We start from the raw sequence: 13715 nt of genomic DNA, 5'->3' as shown, positions 1-13715 counted from the left end.
TTAGGGGTTTAATAAAGGGTATTTCAAGCATCAACGTTCAATTTTTTTCTCTCATTTCACAGCCGTCTCCACTCCAACAACCTGAACTGTGACTGTCACCTGGCCTGGTTGGCCCAGTGGCTCAGACAGAGGCCTACAATTGGTCTATTCACCCAGTGCACTGGCCCTCCTGAGCTCAGAGGCCTCAATGTTGCCGAGGTACAGAAGCACGAATTCAGCTGCTCGGGTAAGATTTACTCAACTTTAGAGGAGTGACACCTCAAAAACACTGCATTTCACATTGTGCGTAGATTATTTAGCCACTTATGTGTGCATTTGACAAGGAAGCAAGTTTCACAGCATCTCAAAAAGAGACAAAATGACATATGAGTACTTTAATCAGCTCATTCATGACAAACTCTTCCTCTCCCTGGTAGCATTTATTATCTGCCCCCCTCTTCCTCCCCCAGTGTGTTTTTGTGTCAGTGTGTATTCACCTGGCAGCCACCTGCCAAACTCCTCTGCCTCCAGGCAACCCCCACAGCGCTCCTCAGGCTGTTGCATGCGTATCCAGCTTTTAGGAGCTGGCAGCGGTGCTCGGAATATACCCAACATATATAAAACACACAGCTGGAGCAGAGGCAGCCCCCACTGACGGTGGAACCCCTCTCCTCGGTTGTCGTTATTTATGGCCTTTCACCTCCACGCACAAGGATTGTTGTGGCTTTGAAGTCACTGTTTTGCTCATGCAGTGTGTGTGTGTGTGTGTGTGTGTGTGTGTGTGTGTGTGTGTGTGTGTGTGTGTGTGTGTGTGTGTGTGTGTGTGTGTGTGAGACGGAGGGAACAGAGACAGCATGTGCATGTGGGCGTGTCATGGCGTGCATTGGGGTTATCATATCCGGACAATGGAAAAACAGCATGAGAACCTCCACTCCCCACAAGGCCATCTCGCTCGCAACACCAGCTGCGAAGGGTGTTTGTGTCTACGTTTGTGTGTGTGTGTGTTTGTGGGTGTGCGTACCTCTCCCTATGTCTCTCTCTCCATGGGTTGTGATTTTTACGCAGCCATACGGCGTGACAGCACAGATCATTAACTATTCATCGCCCAGGGAAAGAGATTCAAAGCGTGGGAGTGTAACGATTCCAGATACAAAAGGGGAGCAGGGGTTTGTCAGGAAAATTTTGGTTTCTGGTTGGATGCAGATACAGAAAGTTAAGGATTTTTGCGTGATGGGGAGCTGTGTCTTACATTGCACACAGCTATATGCTTCTATCATGTAAGAATTTTAAAGAACTGGTTCCATGCGAGTCCCAAAAGTGAATCAATTTGGGCAAAACAAACAGCAGCTTAAACTTAACATCGTTTGCTGTGTATTTCTGCATATGTGTGTGTAAGTACTCAGTCATGCATTCATCCAAACACATGCACACCCACAAACACATACTCCCAGTTTCTTCTTGAGAGGATGAGTGACCAGAAGTTGAACTCCCACTGAAGGACTCATTAGGGAATGGCTCGCTGGCACACACACACACACACACACACACACACTTTTTTTATTTTTGATATTCAGCACAATGTGGCCGTGCATGTATTTAGTTTGTGCTGCGACCAAGCCAGGCCACCTGCGGGGGATTTGGGGCGGGGTGGCGATATGTTTGGACAAGAGAAAGAAGGAGAGGGAGAAAGAAGAGAGGCATGTTGCTGAGCGAGACGCAGAAGAAGGGAAACGGGGTACAGTGTTTTATTCATTGATGCGAAATATGATGAAATTCTGCAGCACTCTCAGTATTATGAGTCACTCACCGTCACTCCCAGTATTTGGCTGGAAAGCATCACTATATTGTAAATTTTTTGCCAGTAATGAGCAGAGCAACACATTTACCGCTTCGCTCCGAGGAGAAAATATTTTTCCAGGCAGTCGTTTGTCATCAGTCGGCTTTGAAAATGAACAGATCCCAAATCCAAACCTAGGGCTCATTATTTTTAGTTTTAAAAAGCGCAGAATTTTTGTTGAGTGTCTGTGCTTGCTGATGAAAAAAACAGGGAAAAGCAGATTTAAAAAGTATTAAATCTAGCTGAAAATTGAATTTTAAAGTTGAACAGTAGGACATGCATGTTTTCAAGATTTATAACCTGGATCAAATTCAGTTTCTTTAACTCCTTTTGAGAAAATTAGTGAGAAATGATGGGCCTTACCTACATTAAATAATACTGCCAAACCATTTTCATCCTAATAACTCATAATCCTTAGATTCTAGTTCATATTAGAGTTGCTCAAGCTTGTTTTATTGGCCTCTGCTGTGATTTTATCGAGCGTCGTAGACCCCCTTTGCTCCTCTTGATCATTTACAGCAAAGGAAACTCAAATTTCGAAGCTGCTTGTGCCAGTTCAAGGTTACATGACCGAATGGCTGTTGTATTGAATTACTGCTCGTATGTAATAATAATTGAAGTCAAAATATTATGTTTGAAATGAGCAATTGGTAATGAATTGCTTGAGGTTTTAATAAAAATACAGCTCTTGTAGTGAGTGGGAAACAGGGAAGAAGTGACTCTATAAAACAGGGAGGGAAAATGGGAAAGAGACAAATGGGAGGAAGCCAGTGATAATATTTTGAAATGACGAGAGAAATGAGATGGAGGGAAGTTATATGTATAGACCTGTGAGCAAATGGACAAAAGGTAATGGACTGCAGTGATAGAAGGGGTGAAAATGAGGATGCTAAAGGGAGTGAGGAAGAGCAGAAAGAGCAGGTGGAGGAGGGGAACTGCTAGAAAAAGTGAAAGCAAGTAAAACAAGGGAATTGGGACGGGAATACAGCCGTAGAAAAACTGCGAATGGGAAAGAGATAATGGGGAAAACAGCAGTAGGAAGAACAGGGGAGGAGAGAACATCAAACAGCTTCACCTCAACTATACCTGTCAGGGAGCTGTCATTGTTAAGGCCGCTCCAGCTGTGCTCTGCACTCTCCCTGATCCCAGGCCTGTCAAATATGCCATGTTAGATCAGAAGGGAGTTTTTCTCTGCCCTACACCTGATCCCAGATCTGTCAAACCTCTGCCATCCCAGATCACACGGCCTCAGATCACGTGGGTACAGTGATTGTGCCAGTGTTGATTCACACTCTTGATTCTATTTGCTATTCAATTTCCAGATCTGTCAAAGCATTCCCTCCCTTCAGGTAATTGATTGTGACCGACCAGATGTGTGAAATCTGACCTTAAACGTTGCTTTTTGGTGAAACTGGTCAGAGTGCTAAAGCCGGTAATTTTATGGTGAACCATAATGTTTCTTTCTGTGTTCGGGAGCAGAGTTTTGAGCGCTGTGCTTTCTCTGTCACCGACTTTCACCATCACTCACTCTGTCTTCCTCCCCCCCTTTTTGCTCTCTCGCCAACATTTTCCACACAAGCTGAGCGATAGATAGGGAGGTAATTAAATATTCATGGTTTGAAACTCGGATTAGTAATGCTGTGTAAATGAGGCCATTTAAAAGTCTGTTTTATTCATTTTATCTGGGTTAGACTTACAGACACACATTTTGTACACACTCACACACACTCACTCACACACACACCACACTTACCAAACAAGCCACACTGGCAGTGCGAGCGCCCGCTCTTCACCACACCGTTGACAGTGCCGTAGCTATTTGAACAGGTATCTAGAGACAGCATGATGGGCTGTGTGCTCTGTATGCAAATTAAAAAGTTGAAGTGTTTTAGAACAAATGGAAGTGAAGAGGTGGGGGTTGCAAAGCTGAATGTGCAGAATGGCATCAATTCCACACAGAGAATGCAGACTCAGGAGGAAAATTTGAGGCGAGATCAATGGATGTTATTGGGAGGCCTTCTATTGCCACTCCAGCTCTATTATTCAAATCTTTCTTCTCCTCTCTGTGTATGGTGGCACAGCTTTGATAGATAACCTAGTTTCTTCCCCATTGATTCTCAAGGATATAGGGCTTTACAATAAAGTCTAGAGTGGGATGTTTCATTTCTTTTTCTCAATGTCAAAAGCATCCCTGGGAATGTGTGTTCATTTAGAATTCACTTTATACAGCACAAAAAGGTTGATGACATGAGCAGCAGCGGAGAGATTGTGAGCCTCACTTGGGAACAAGAGCGGCTCCGTGCCGCTATACAAAGCCTCCAGGGAAACAATCTCATAATGTAATACCGCTTATAGTCATGCTGCTTCCACTGAAACCAGCAAATCCACCTGTATTCACACACCTGTCGGAGCTGCATACTCCTCTCTTCTCATTGTATCTTGTCATATCCTCCTTTTTCACCTCCTCTTCTCCTCATTTTTATTTCTCCTCAGGACACCAGGATTCTTCCAGCCTGCAGCCGTGCAGCATTGGTGGAGGTTCATGTCCTGCCATGTGTACCTGCAGCAACAACATCGTGGACTGTAGAGGCAAAGGTCTGACCGCCATCCCAGCCAACCTGCCTGACAGCATGGCTGAAATGTGAGCACAGTACCTGCTTTCTTAAGTTAACAGTGTCACCCCGACACCAAAAAAAGGTGATAAATGCAATTCTAATAGTTGTTTGTAGCCCTCATTGTAAACAGGTAGGATCTAGGATAGATTTTTGCCTGTATCCTTGTTTAATCAGGTTCCTTCTAAATGTAGTCTAATGATATCAAACCTCTTATTATATTAGAGAACGAAACAGATGAACCCTAAGCAAACATCATGTATTAACATTTATAATTGGCAAACAAGATCATAGCTGTAAATTAAACCACAGACATATAAACATAATTCTGAACAGTATGTATGTTCACCCTGAATAACATAAAGGTGATCTATGATAGTCAGAAATGAAAACATGGCTTTTGCACGTTTTGTTTCATCAACCAGCCTTTCATCAATGTGTTTGATCATGCAGGTGGTTTCACAGGGCTGAGAAGATGTAAACACGCATGTTTTATGTACATATGTAGTTCTAGGTTACTTTTCTTTTTTTAAAAACCATGCGTCACCTGGCAGGGCATCCATAAACTTGCAGTACACCGAAAAAGACACAAACGCAGAATAAGAGCAGACTTAGGCTGAGACTGAATGCTCTTATCAGCTCAGATGGCTGTGAACCACATGTGAGTGCTTTGTTAACGTCCCTCCCTCCGTTTATCAGTCCTCCAACATCTGTCTGGGCATTAACCGTTTACAGCCCACATGCTATTAGCCTACTGTAATTCCCGGGAATGCATGGCTAGACTTTTCTAAAATAGTGCCTTTCACTGTCTCTATCAGGGGTTTCATGCCGCTGGTCCGAGGTCTGCATGAAATGGTACAGCAACACTGTGATTTATTCATGGTGTGAAAAAGGCTGGCTGGAGGGAGAGAGAGCCAGCGGTCGCATTGCATGTTCTTCCAAGGAGCATGTGTGTAGTTAGGAGGACACAGCAAGTTTCTAGGTCTCCTCCGCCCCATGGGGTCTGTTTATAAATACCCAGCTAGCATGGAGGTCACAGATCCCATGTTCCCCAACAACCCTGGCCCAATTCTATTGCAGTGGTGTACTCAATTTCCTTGTTTGGACATATACTTCGCACTTCTGTGTGTTCTGCCTAATTGAGTGACCACCCACGAAATGCTGAGATATTATTAAAATCATTTAAAAGCTTCACACATCCTGCATTTGACTTTTGAGGTGTAATTAATTTCAGCCCTGCATGTTCTGCAAACCATAAAACATGGAAAAACCGAGATGCAATTTTTCTGTGTTTTATGGTTTGTAGACCTCTTCAGCATGCCCTCCAGTTGTAAAGTTCCACAAGTGGAATATCATAAAGACCGATGTGATCTATGAGCCCAATAACCAACAAGCTGCACTAATGGGAGAGCAGGGAGAGGCTGCTGAAAGATAGCTCTTCCATGCACAAGTTTTATAGACAGTGGATTCTGTCTGCACAGCACATGAGTAAAGACATTTTAAATCTTACCCTGCCCTCCACATCTAATTGCCGCTTAACCATGTCCTGCTAATAAATAAATGTTGTAATTCATTTTTTTACAAGACCAGAGTGGTGGAACGCTGACTTATATCTTCCTGTCCCATCAGAGCTTTACCATACCAGTTAAATTCCCCAATTTTATTTTCCTCCTCTACATTTCTTTCTATCTTCTCACCCTCTTTACCAGCTTTGCCAGATCGCCACAGGCGGGTTCAAGGAGGCAGATCAACGGCGAAAAGAATTTAAAAAGTGGGGTGAGGGGAGGGGGGCGAGGGGTCCGCTCTGTAACTTGGTGCAGGAGGTTTGATCTGCGCTTGAAGTTCATTATAAAATCAGTTTCAATTGCAGCAAAGGCGGGCTGCTGGGTATCAAGGCCAGCCTAATGCCTTGTTAATGAGGCACTCGGAAACTCACATACACACACAAACACACACGCATGCTGCTCTCATTACGTACAAATCGGAGAATTGCAACCTCTCTGCCCTGCTCTACCCTAATGAATGCCAGTGTTATGTTTATGGCTGCGAGGATGTGAGCTGGTTTCTGTACTCCTCTCTTGTGAGACCAGGCCCAGTTAGCCTAAACACTACCACCACAGATTATTATGCACCGTAGTCTCTGTCTGCGATGACTGAACCCTGCCATAAAATTCTGCAACCCCCCCCCCTCCTTCTGCCTTTCATCCACGCTGCTACGATCCTGCCATCCATTTCTGACTCACGCACGCACTGGGTGAATACCCAAAGGCATAATGTGTTTCCCTTTAATGAAAACCATGCTCAGACCCTAATGAAAAGGATGAAGAGCATTGATTGGGCTAACACAAACACCAGCTCAGAGACACACGCAGACAGACACACATACAAATGTTCAGTCTGATAAATTGGATGGGAACCATTGATTGTCCGTCCACAGGCGACTCTGAGAGATTGTTTCTTTTTTTTTCCCTCTGCCAATTGGACGAGTAGCTCCTTTGTTGATTGCAGGGATTAAGTCGCTTGCACATATCGGTCTGCACAGACTAGTGACAATGCGAAGGCTAAAAAGTTGTCAGACAGCATTGTGTGTATGTGTGTGTGCGCCCTTGTCTGGCTGTTTTGTTTTGTTTTGTTTTTTTTGCTATATGTTAACACACACCGGGGCACCACAGCATGTAGGCATGCACGTACACAACCGACAGTGACACTGAAACACATGCAAACAGCATGTAGAGTGCCAGACTGGTTTGGACCAGTCAGACAGACTGGTTGATGAGAGAAGGCGCTAAAGCCACTTGGCCCACCACTCTGCCGCATGGTGAGGGCAGAGGAACCACAGCGCTGTCACTCCGCTGTAAATTCACAGACACATTGGGACAGGCAGACAAAAACAGACAGAGAGAGAGCATGTCCACCGCAGGAATCTGTGGTCTGGAATCAGCGCTATCCTAAGAATGTCAATTGCGCTCCTATGTCGCTCCATAAATGTCGGCCACTGCTTTGAAGCCGGGAAGATTCTTGATTGAAAAATTTGGAAGCTCAAAACTGTTAAACGGCTGTGGCTAATGTCTAACAAAACATTTACCCCCCATGAATAGACATAAACATGGCGATGCAGGAGGCCTGAAGAGACATGTTGTAAATCTGACCAGAATAATTAAATCATGTGGAAATGGTCCTGTGCCAGGAAATCGCATACTTTCAGAAGGTGGTGGATAAATCTATCAACAGCCTTCTGTTTGCCAAAGAGTTGTGCAGATTTTCTAAATATTCCTCATTTCCCTGCGGTGACAAATAGCATCTTAATGATCTTTAGATTTCGTTCTAGCCGCTGGCCTACCACAGCTCGCGCAGGCCTGTGCCTCCTGGTCTGCAGCCAGTTGCTCTGCTGGGAGGCAGAATGGTAGAACAACCAGACGGGCCTGCAGCTGGCTCCCTCTGGGCCCTGCTAAGCCTCGGTAAGGACAGTTTTAAAAGCTGTGAACTGACCTGCAGATAAACAGCCCTCTGCCAGCTACACCAGGGAATTGGTCTGGGACTGAGCTGGGTCCTTAGTAGCAGCCTGAAACACACAGGCATGCCCACACTAATGGGGTTTAGGGATGTCTGTTTCCCTGGGACCATCTGAGACTGATTAGAGTCTGTTACCGCTCTGTACTGGATGACCAAATGCATGTTTGTCTGTGTATTAATTTCCTTCTTTGACAGTTGTTTTATGGTGAGATTATGTCAGACCCTTTTCTTGTCAACTAGCTCTCAGGCTCACAGGAAAAAGTAAACTCAAAGAAGTAATATTTTACCACGCTGCAAAGGTTTCGCTGGACACTTTGCAGACACCCAGAGGATAAAGGCAAATTTCACAAGAACAAGTGAGATCATTATTGATTTCAGGATCTCATATGAGAACATAAGTGCTGGAAACTGTAAATGTTATACCGCGAAGAAATATGACTTTTAGTCAAAGGCCTTAACACCCTCGCACAAAGTGAGACGGAGCCTTTTTCCCCCTCCAGGCCTTTTCCACCGCACTTTAATATTCAGACTGTTTATTGGTTCTGAGGATGTTATGACTCCAACATGCCTGGACCTATTACAGCTGGGGAATAGATCTCCACTAATATAATCAGGCCAATCACCAAGGGTCAGAGGTGATTACTCAGCTCTGTTACCATGGAGAACGCTATTGTTTGGTTAACTAATGGTGTCTCCTCTCTTCTCCTCTCTTCTCCGCTCCTCTCTTTTCTTCTCTCCTCCTCTCCTCTCTTCTCCTCTCCAGACGTCTGGAGCAGAATGGGATTAAGTCGGTCCCTCCTGGAGCTTTCTCTCCCTACAAGAAGCTGCGTAGGATGTAAGTACAGCGGTACACTCACCTCAGGGCTAAATAATACAGATGAGAACAAGAAGTTGAGAGCTGGAAAAAGAAAGCGACAATTGGCAGTTTTCATATTCCACTTCCAAGGAGCATGAAGTATTTATTTTGTCTTTGCCTTAAGAACATAGTCTTGTTCTCAGACTTGGGGTGGCATGGAAAGCAAGCACTCAGATCCTACATGAGCATAATAACAGCTCTCATTTTTCATTGCTGCACACTGGTATTCCCCTGGCTAGTGTTGTGTCCAGTCTGTGTGGGCAAACTGCTGGCTGGGATGATGATGAGGGGACAGAGAGTGTGCTGGAATGAGGGCTGAGGCTTTGCTCTCTCTGGGAGTGAACAGTGGCAGACTGATAGTTGAGTCTGAGCGGTTTTTCACCCGTTCAGCCAGCTGCCCGGTCACCTCGCCAGCGCACACCAGTCGGCCAAACCCATAACTCCCAACACCACCATGCCTGACCGACATAGCAGCAGGGAGACGGAGTAAACGGAAGTTCAGGGAGTTTCTCTGCCCTTCTTGAAGGATTCCTCGCCGTTGTATCATCCGGCTCCAGGGACAGTTTAAAGTTCAGATGAGGTGAATACAGAGAGATGGACAGGCCCGAGCAGCTGCTGTCTCATTTCAGCAGCCGGGGAATCTCAAGATATTTTATCTTTTGTACAAAAAATGTTTTTTGTGGCAATACTGCAAAACTCTGGGTCTACCAGGTCAACTTTCTATGCTACAATGAAGAAAACCCTTAAAGTAAATAACCATTATCGCAAAACTGAAGCATCATTACCAAAAAATGGGTCATTACTTTTTATTGAGTATAACAAGCTTTATGTAGGTTTCATAGAATTCATAAAAAACAGATTCAATAGCAGTTGTTGAATGACACATTTACTGCATCAAGTCCAAATTAATAAACTGAAACAGAACTGGAACAAATAGAGCAACTGATATGTTATTGTTCAGCAAATGAATATTTATTTGTAACCCCACGAAGACGGAGCATAAATTCATCCAAGTAGGTGTTATCCATCTGTTCTTCCAAACAAACATGACCTGCTACTGCGGTTACTGGCGCTGATTCTGCATTTAGCAACAACAATGTATGGCCGCATGTCTGTGTTGACCCTCGGTGTCTCTGTTGATTCAGCTGGCTATGTGCCCTCACTGGCCAGGCCTGTCCAACACCATCAGTACACAGCATGCAGACAGCATCGATACATCATGATGAATACGCTCACTCCCCTGGGTACGGCTCTGCAGATGTTCATATGCGGTACAATATTATGTAGGAAAAATGGTTAAATATAGGCAAACTTAGCAAAGTACAAGTTTTATAAAAGCTGATGCGCACATTTGTTTATTTGTGGTCATGCCTCTCCTGACCCTTCGTGTCCTCCTCTCCCAGTAAATGTCAACCGCACACGTTCTCTTTCACCTTGTCCCAGTTTGGACGACCTACACATGAACCACCGCTTCAGACGGGGATGCAGTAACAGTCTTCACACACCCAACACACATACAAAACCCAACCAGCATCTGAGTTTACAGACACACACCAGTGCATATGTTGGCTCCTTTGCGGCGTTTTCTTTTCCAGGAAACCTCAGTCCTTTACAAGAAGACAAATGGGTACTTATTTAACTGTTACCCCCAAATGAGAAAATATCCCTCTTCTTCACCACATGATGATTTTCCTTCAAAGGTATCCAGTCGACTGGAGTTCAGTCCACATACTCCATTAACTTGCTCTCTCCATCTGTCTTTCTCTCTTTCTGTCCCACTGTTCCTCATTTACTGTTGCATTTACTCACACAGACACGCACACATAAACACATAGACACACAGGCTTAGTGGTTATCCTGTGGGGAGAGGCCTGCGGATCCTATTAACAGCAGCTATGTTCGGAGGCAGTCTACTGTATTTCGCTTTGGATTTCAGCCTTGCGTTACATTTTTCCTTGCACACACACCGTGATACAACAGAGACTCGTTTGATAGGCCACAAATAATAAGTGCAACTGTTTTGATTGGCTACACGGCTCCCTTGAAGGGACGCATCATCAAATACGGGAGCTGGAGCTCATCTTCCAACTCACGCTACGTTTGCGTCTTGTTCGCTTGCCAGTCACAAGCAGAGTCCTTGCATCCATGCCGCCTTCCTATGAGGATCACGCTAAGGTGACAGGTGACATAGAAACGCAACCTTAGCCTCAAATCTCCATTTCTGTGACTAATTCTCTGACCTTCCTCTTCAAAACAGAGACCTGAGCAACAACCAGATCTCAGAGATAGCTCCAGATGCCTTCCACAGCCTGCGATCCCTCAACTCCCTGTAAGTGGCCCCGAGCTGAGTTCATGCAAAAGTAGCTGCTCTGGCTGTCATTTGCTGTGTCTAAAGCAAAGCCTCTGTTGTGATTTCTCAGTGTGCTGTATGGAAATAAGATCACTGATCTGCCCAAGGGGGTGTTTGATGGCCTCTACGCCTTGCAACTCTTGTAAGTAGAAGACACAGACACACAGACACACACATACACACTCTGCTGATGCTTTGCAGGCATACACTGGATACCAGGCGCCCTTTACTCCCACTCAGTGAAGGAGTCATGACCTTCAAGTAAACTTTGTACCTGTGCATAGTTTTCTAGATGGAATGTATAATAAATGAAGGCATGAAGAAACTCTGACAAGCTGCTTCCCTCCTTCTCTTCCTTCTTTCTTCCGTCTTCCTCCCTCCCTCCCTCTCGCCCTCCCTCTGTTTTCCTTTTCCTCCCGCTCCTCTAAGGTTGCTGAATGCCAATAAGATTCACTGCGTTCGTGCCAACGCCTTCCAGGACCTGCAGAATCTCTCGCTGCTATCGCTCTATGACAACAAGATCCAAACCCTCGCCAAGGGCACCTTCACTTCACTCCGAGCTATACAGACCCTGTGAGTCAAATGCACACATGCAAATGCGCCGCTGTACACGCTCTGACACATGCTGAGCCGTTACCATAAAACATGAGCCAACACAGGAGTTGTTTACTCGCAGGTCTGTGTAATAACACAGGAATGGGACGGTGAGGTAGAGAAGGGGAGTAGATCTATCATCTTCACAAACACACGGACACACACATACAGCCTCTGTGGCCGTCGAGATCAAAAACAGCACATACCACACCCAGTCTTTCCACCATGGTTACTCAGAAGGCACAAATTCCATCGAAATGAGTATCTACTTTTCTCTGTCCCAATAAACAAGGCAAGCCACACGCAGTTATCAATACAGACCCCACACCGTGGCATCGGAAACATGATGCATAATAAAAGTTTTCGGCGCTGTCATGGAAGACACCTGTTGGAGATGATGGATAGTGCTGCCCCTTGGCTTACCACACACACACTCAAAGAGCAGTGGGTGTAAGTGTCTCAGGCTAAAACAAGCTTGTTTTTGTGCCTGCATTCTGAACAAGGGGTAAAAATACATGTTGGGCCTTCCTCCATGCATCCAAACTGACTACATAGTTCCAATGGCAGCACATGCTCTACAAACTAAAGCAGGACCTGGTGGTGACGTCAAATTCATGCTGGAGTGTCTGAAACATCCGAAAAAGGGGACTTGATATTAAATGTGCACAAATAGTCAAGCTTAAAGCAACAACAGCAATTCAGCTTCCTGCTAAATTAGCGCTGTGTAAATGTAAGTCTCACCAAAAGGACGACTCCGCCATAACACAGGGTAATAACCTTGCAGATGCTGCTGCGAAACAAGCTTCATTCGGCACACAATGTTCTGAAAACGACCTTTTCCAGGTGTAATTGCTTCACCTGTGGCTTCACACAGGATTCAAATCCCACTCTCCTGAGTCAGAGTCCTCTGTTTAATACATTACGCCACGATACCCTATCCCCATCATGCACTTTGTTGCACTTTATACTCTTTCACCTGGTTTGGGTGGAAACCATGTGATTGGCCAAAGTCTCCAGTCACACACTAGATTTTCTAACGCCTGGACATGGAGCCAAGACGAGGTGCAGACATCTATTTTCCTCTCAGTCCACTTAAGTTACAGCGTGCTGAAAGGTTATTAAGGAATTTGTGACTAATGACACCATAAAATACAGCCCACCTCAACTTTAATGAGTATATTTTGCAAAATCTATGTACAGTCTCTTACTACAACGTCAAAGCATTCCTTTAACATGATGATGTCATTATAGTGTGGTTTACCTTCAAGTCGATAAACACTGATGTTAAATGATCGTACGACACTGAAGTTCACAATGCCGATGTATAAGTGAAGATGTTCCTATGTTTCTGTGGTTTCAGGTGAAAGTCTGTTGCAAATTTTTTTCCCTTTGTATCTGCCTCTATAATCTTTCCAATCCTCCTCTCTATTTTCCAGTCATCTGGCCCAGAATCCATTTATTTGTGACTGTAATCTGAAGTGGCTGGCGGACTACCTGCGCTCCAACCCGATTGAGACCAGCGGCGCCCGCTGTGCCAGCCCACGCCGCCTCGCAAACAAACGTATTGGACAGATCAAGAGCAAGAAGTTCCGTTGCTCTGGTAGGCCGGTGGCTCCGTGTTACTGTCTCCAAGTGTCTCCTCTGTTTATCCCTCTCTGGGGCTCTCTATTTCCCGGACAGGCTTTGTTGTTTTTACTCCACTTGTTTCTCACTACTGCTGCACTCTTACCTTCTCTCTTTCTCTCCGCTGGGAGTGGCTCCCCCCCCATTGTTCCTCCCTCTACCACATACCACAGTTAATGAGTGATCATTCCTGGCAAAAGGTTTTATTCAGCCCATCATTTGCTGTGCCGGTGCTCCTCAATCAATATCTCCCCAGACGGACTTGGGGCCAAGGAGAGAGGGATCGTTCGCTCTTGCTCCATTTTCCCTCCATATTACCACATCGTGAGTCTGGTTTCACATTCAGACCGC

General features: G+C 45.1%; 1 protein-coding gene across 2 annotated transcripts in view; it reads left to right on the top strand.

Annotated features, from left to right (window-relative positions):
• slit1a (slit homolog 1a (Drosophila)) overlaps positions 1-13715 on the top strand; it is a 91459-nt gene that overhangs the window by 54714 nt on the left and 23030 nt on the right. For both annotated transcript variants that reach the window (XM_022197016.2, XM_022197015.2), the window contains exons 8-14: positions 63-226; positions 4310-4457; positions 8705-8776; positions 11055-11126; positions 11218-11289; positions 11577-11720; positions 13178-13341. In XM_022197016.2, the coding sequence (XP_022052708.2) occupies positions 63-226; positions 4310-4457; positions 8705-8776; positions 11055-11126; positions 11218-11289; positions 11577-11720; positions 13178-13341 (836 nt within the window). The remainder of the gene's footprint in view (positions 1-62; positions 227-4309; positions 4458-8704; positions 8777-11054; positions 11127-11217; positions 11290-11576; positions 11721-13177; positions 13342-13715) is intronic.

The sequence above is a fragment of the Acanthochromis polyacanthus genome, chromosome 15 (genome assembly GCF_021347895.1).
Source record: "Acanthochromis polyacanthus isolate Apoly-LR-REF ecotype Palm Island chromosome 15, KAUST_Apoly_ChrSc, whole genome shotgun sequence".
NCBI classification, from domain to species: domain Eukaryota; kingdom Metazoa; phylum Chordata; class Actinopteri; family Pomacentridae; genus Acanthochromis; species Acanthochromis polyacanthus.
The sequence above is the reverse complement of the archived record's forward strand: the minus strand, read 5'-3'. Positions and strand labels throughout refer to the sequence as shown.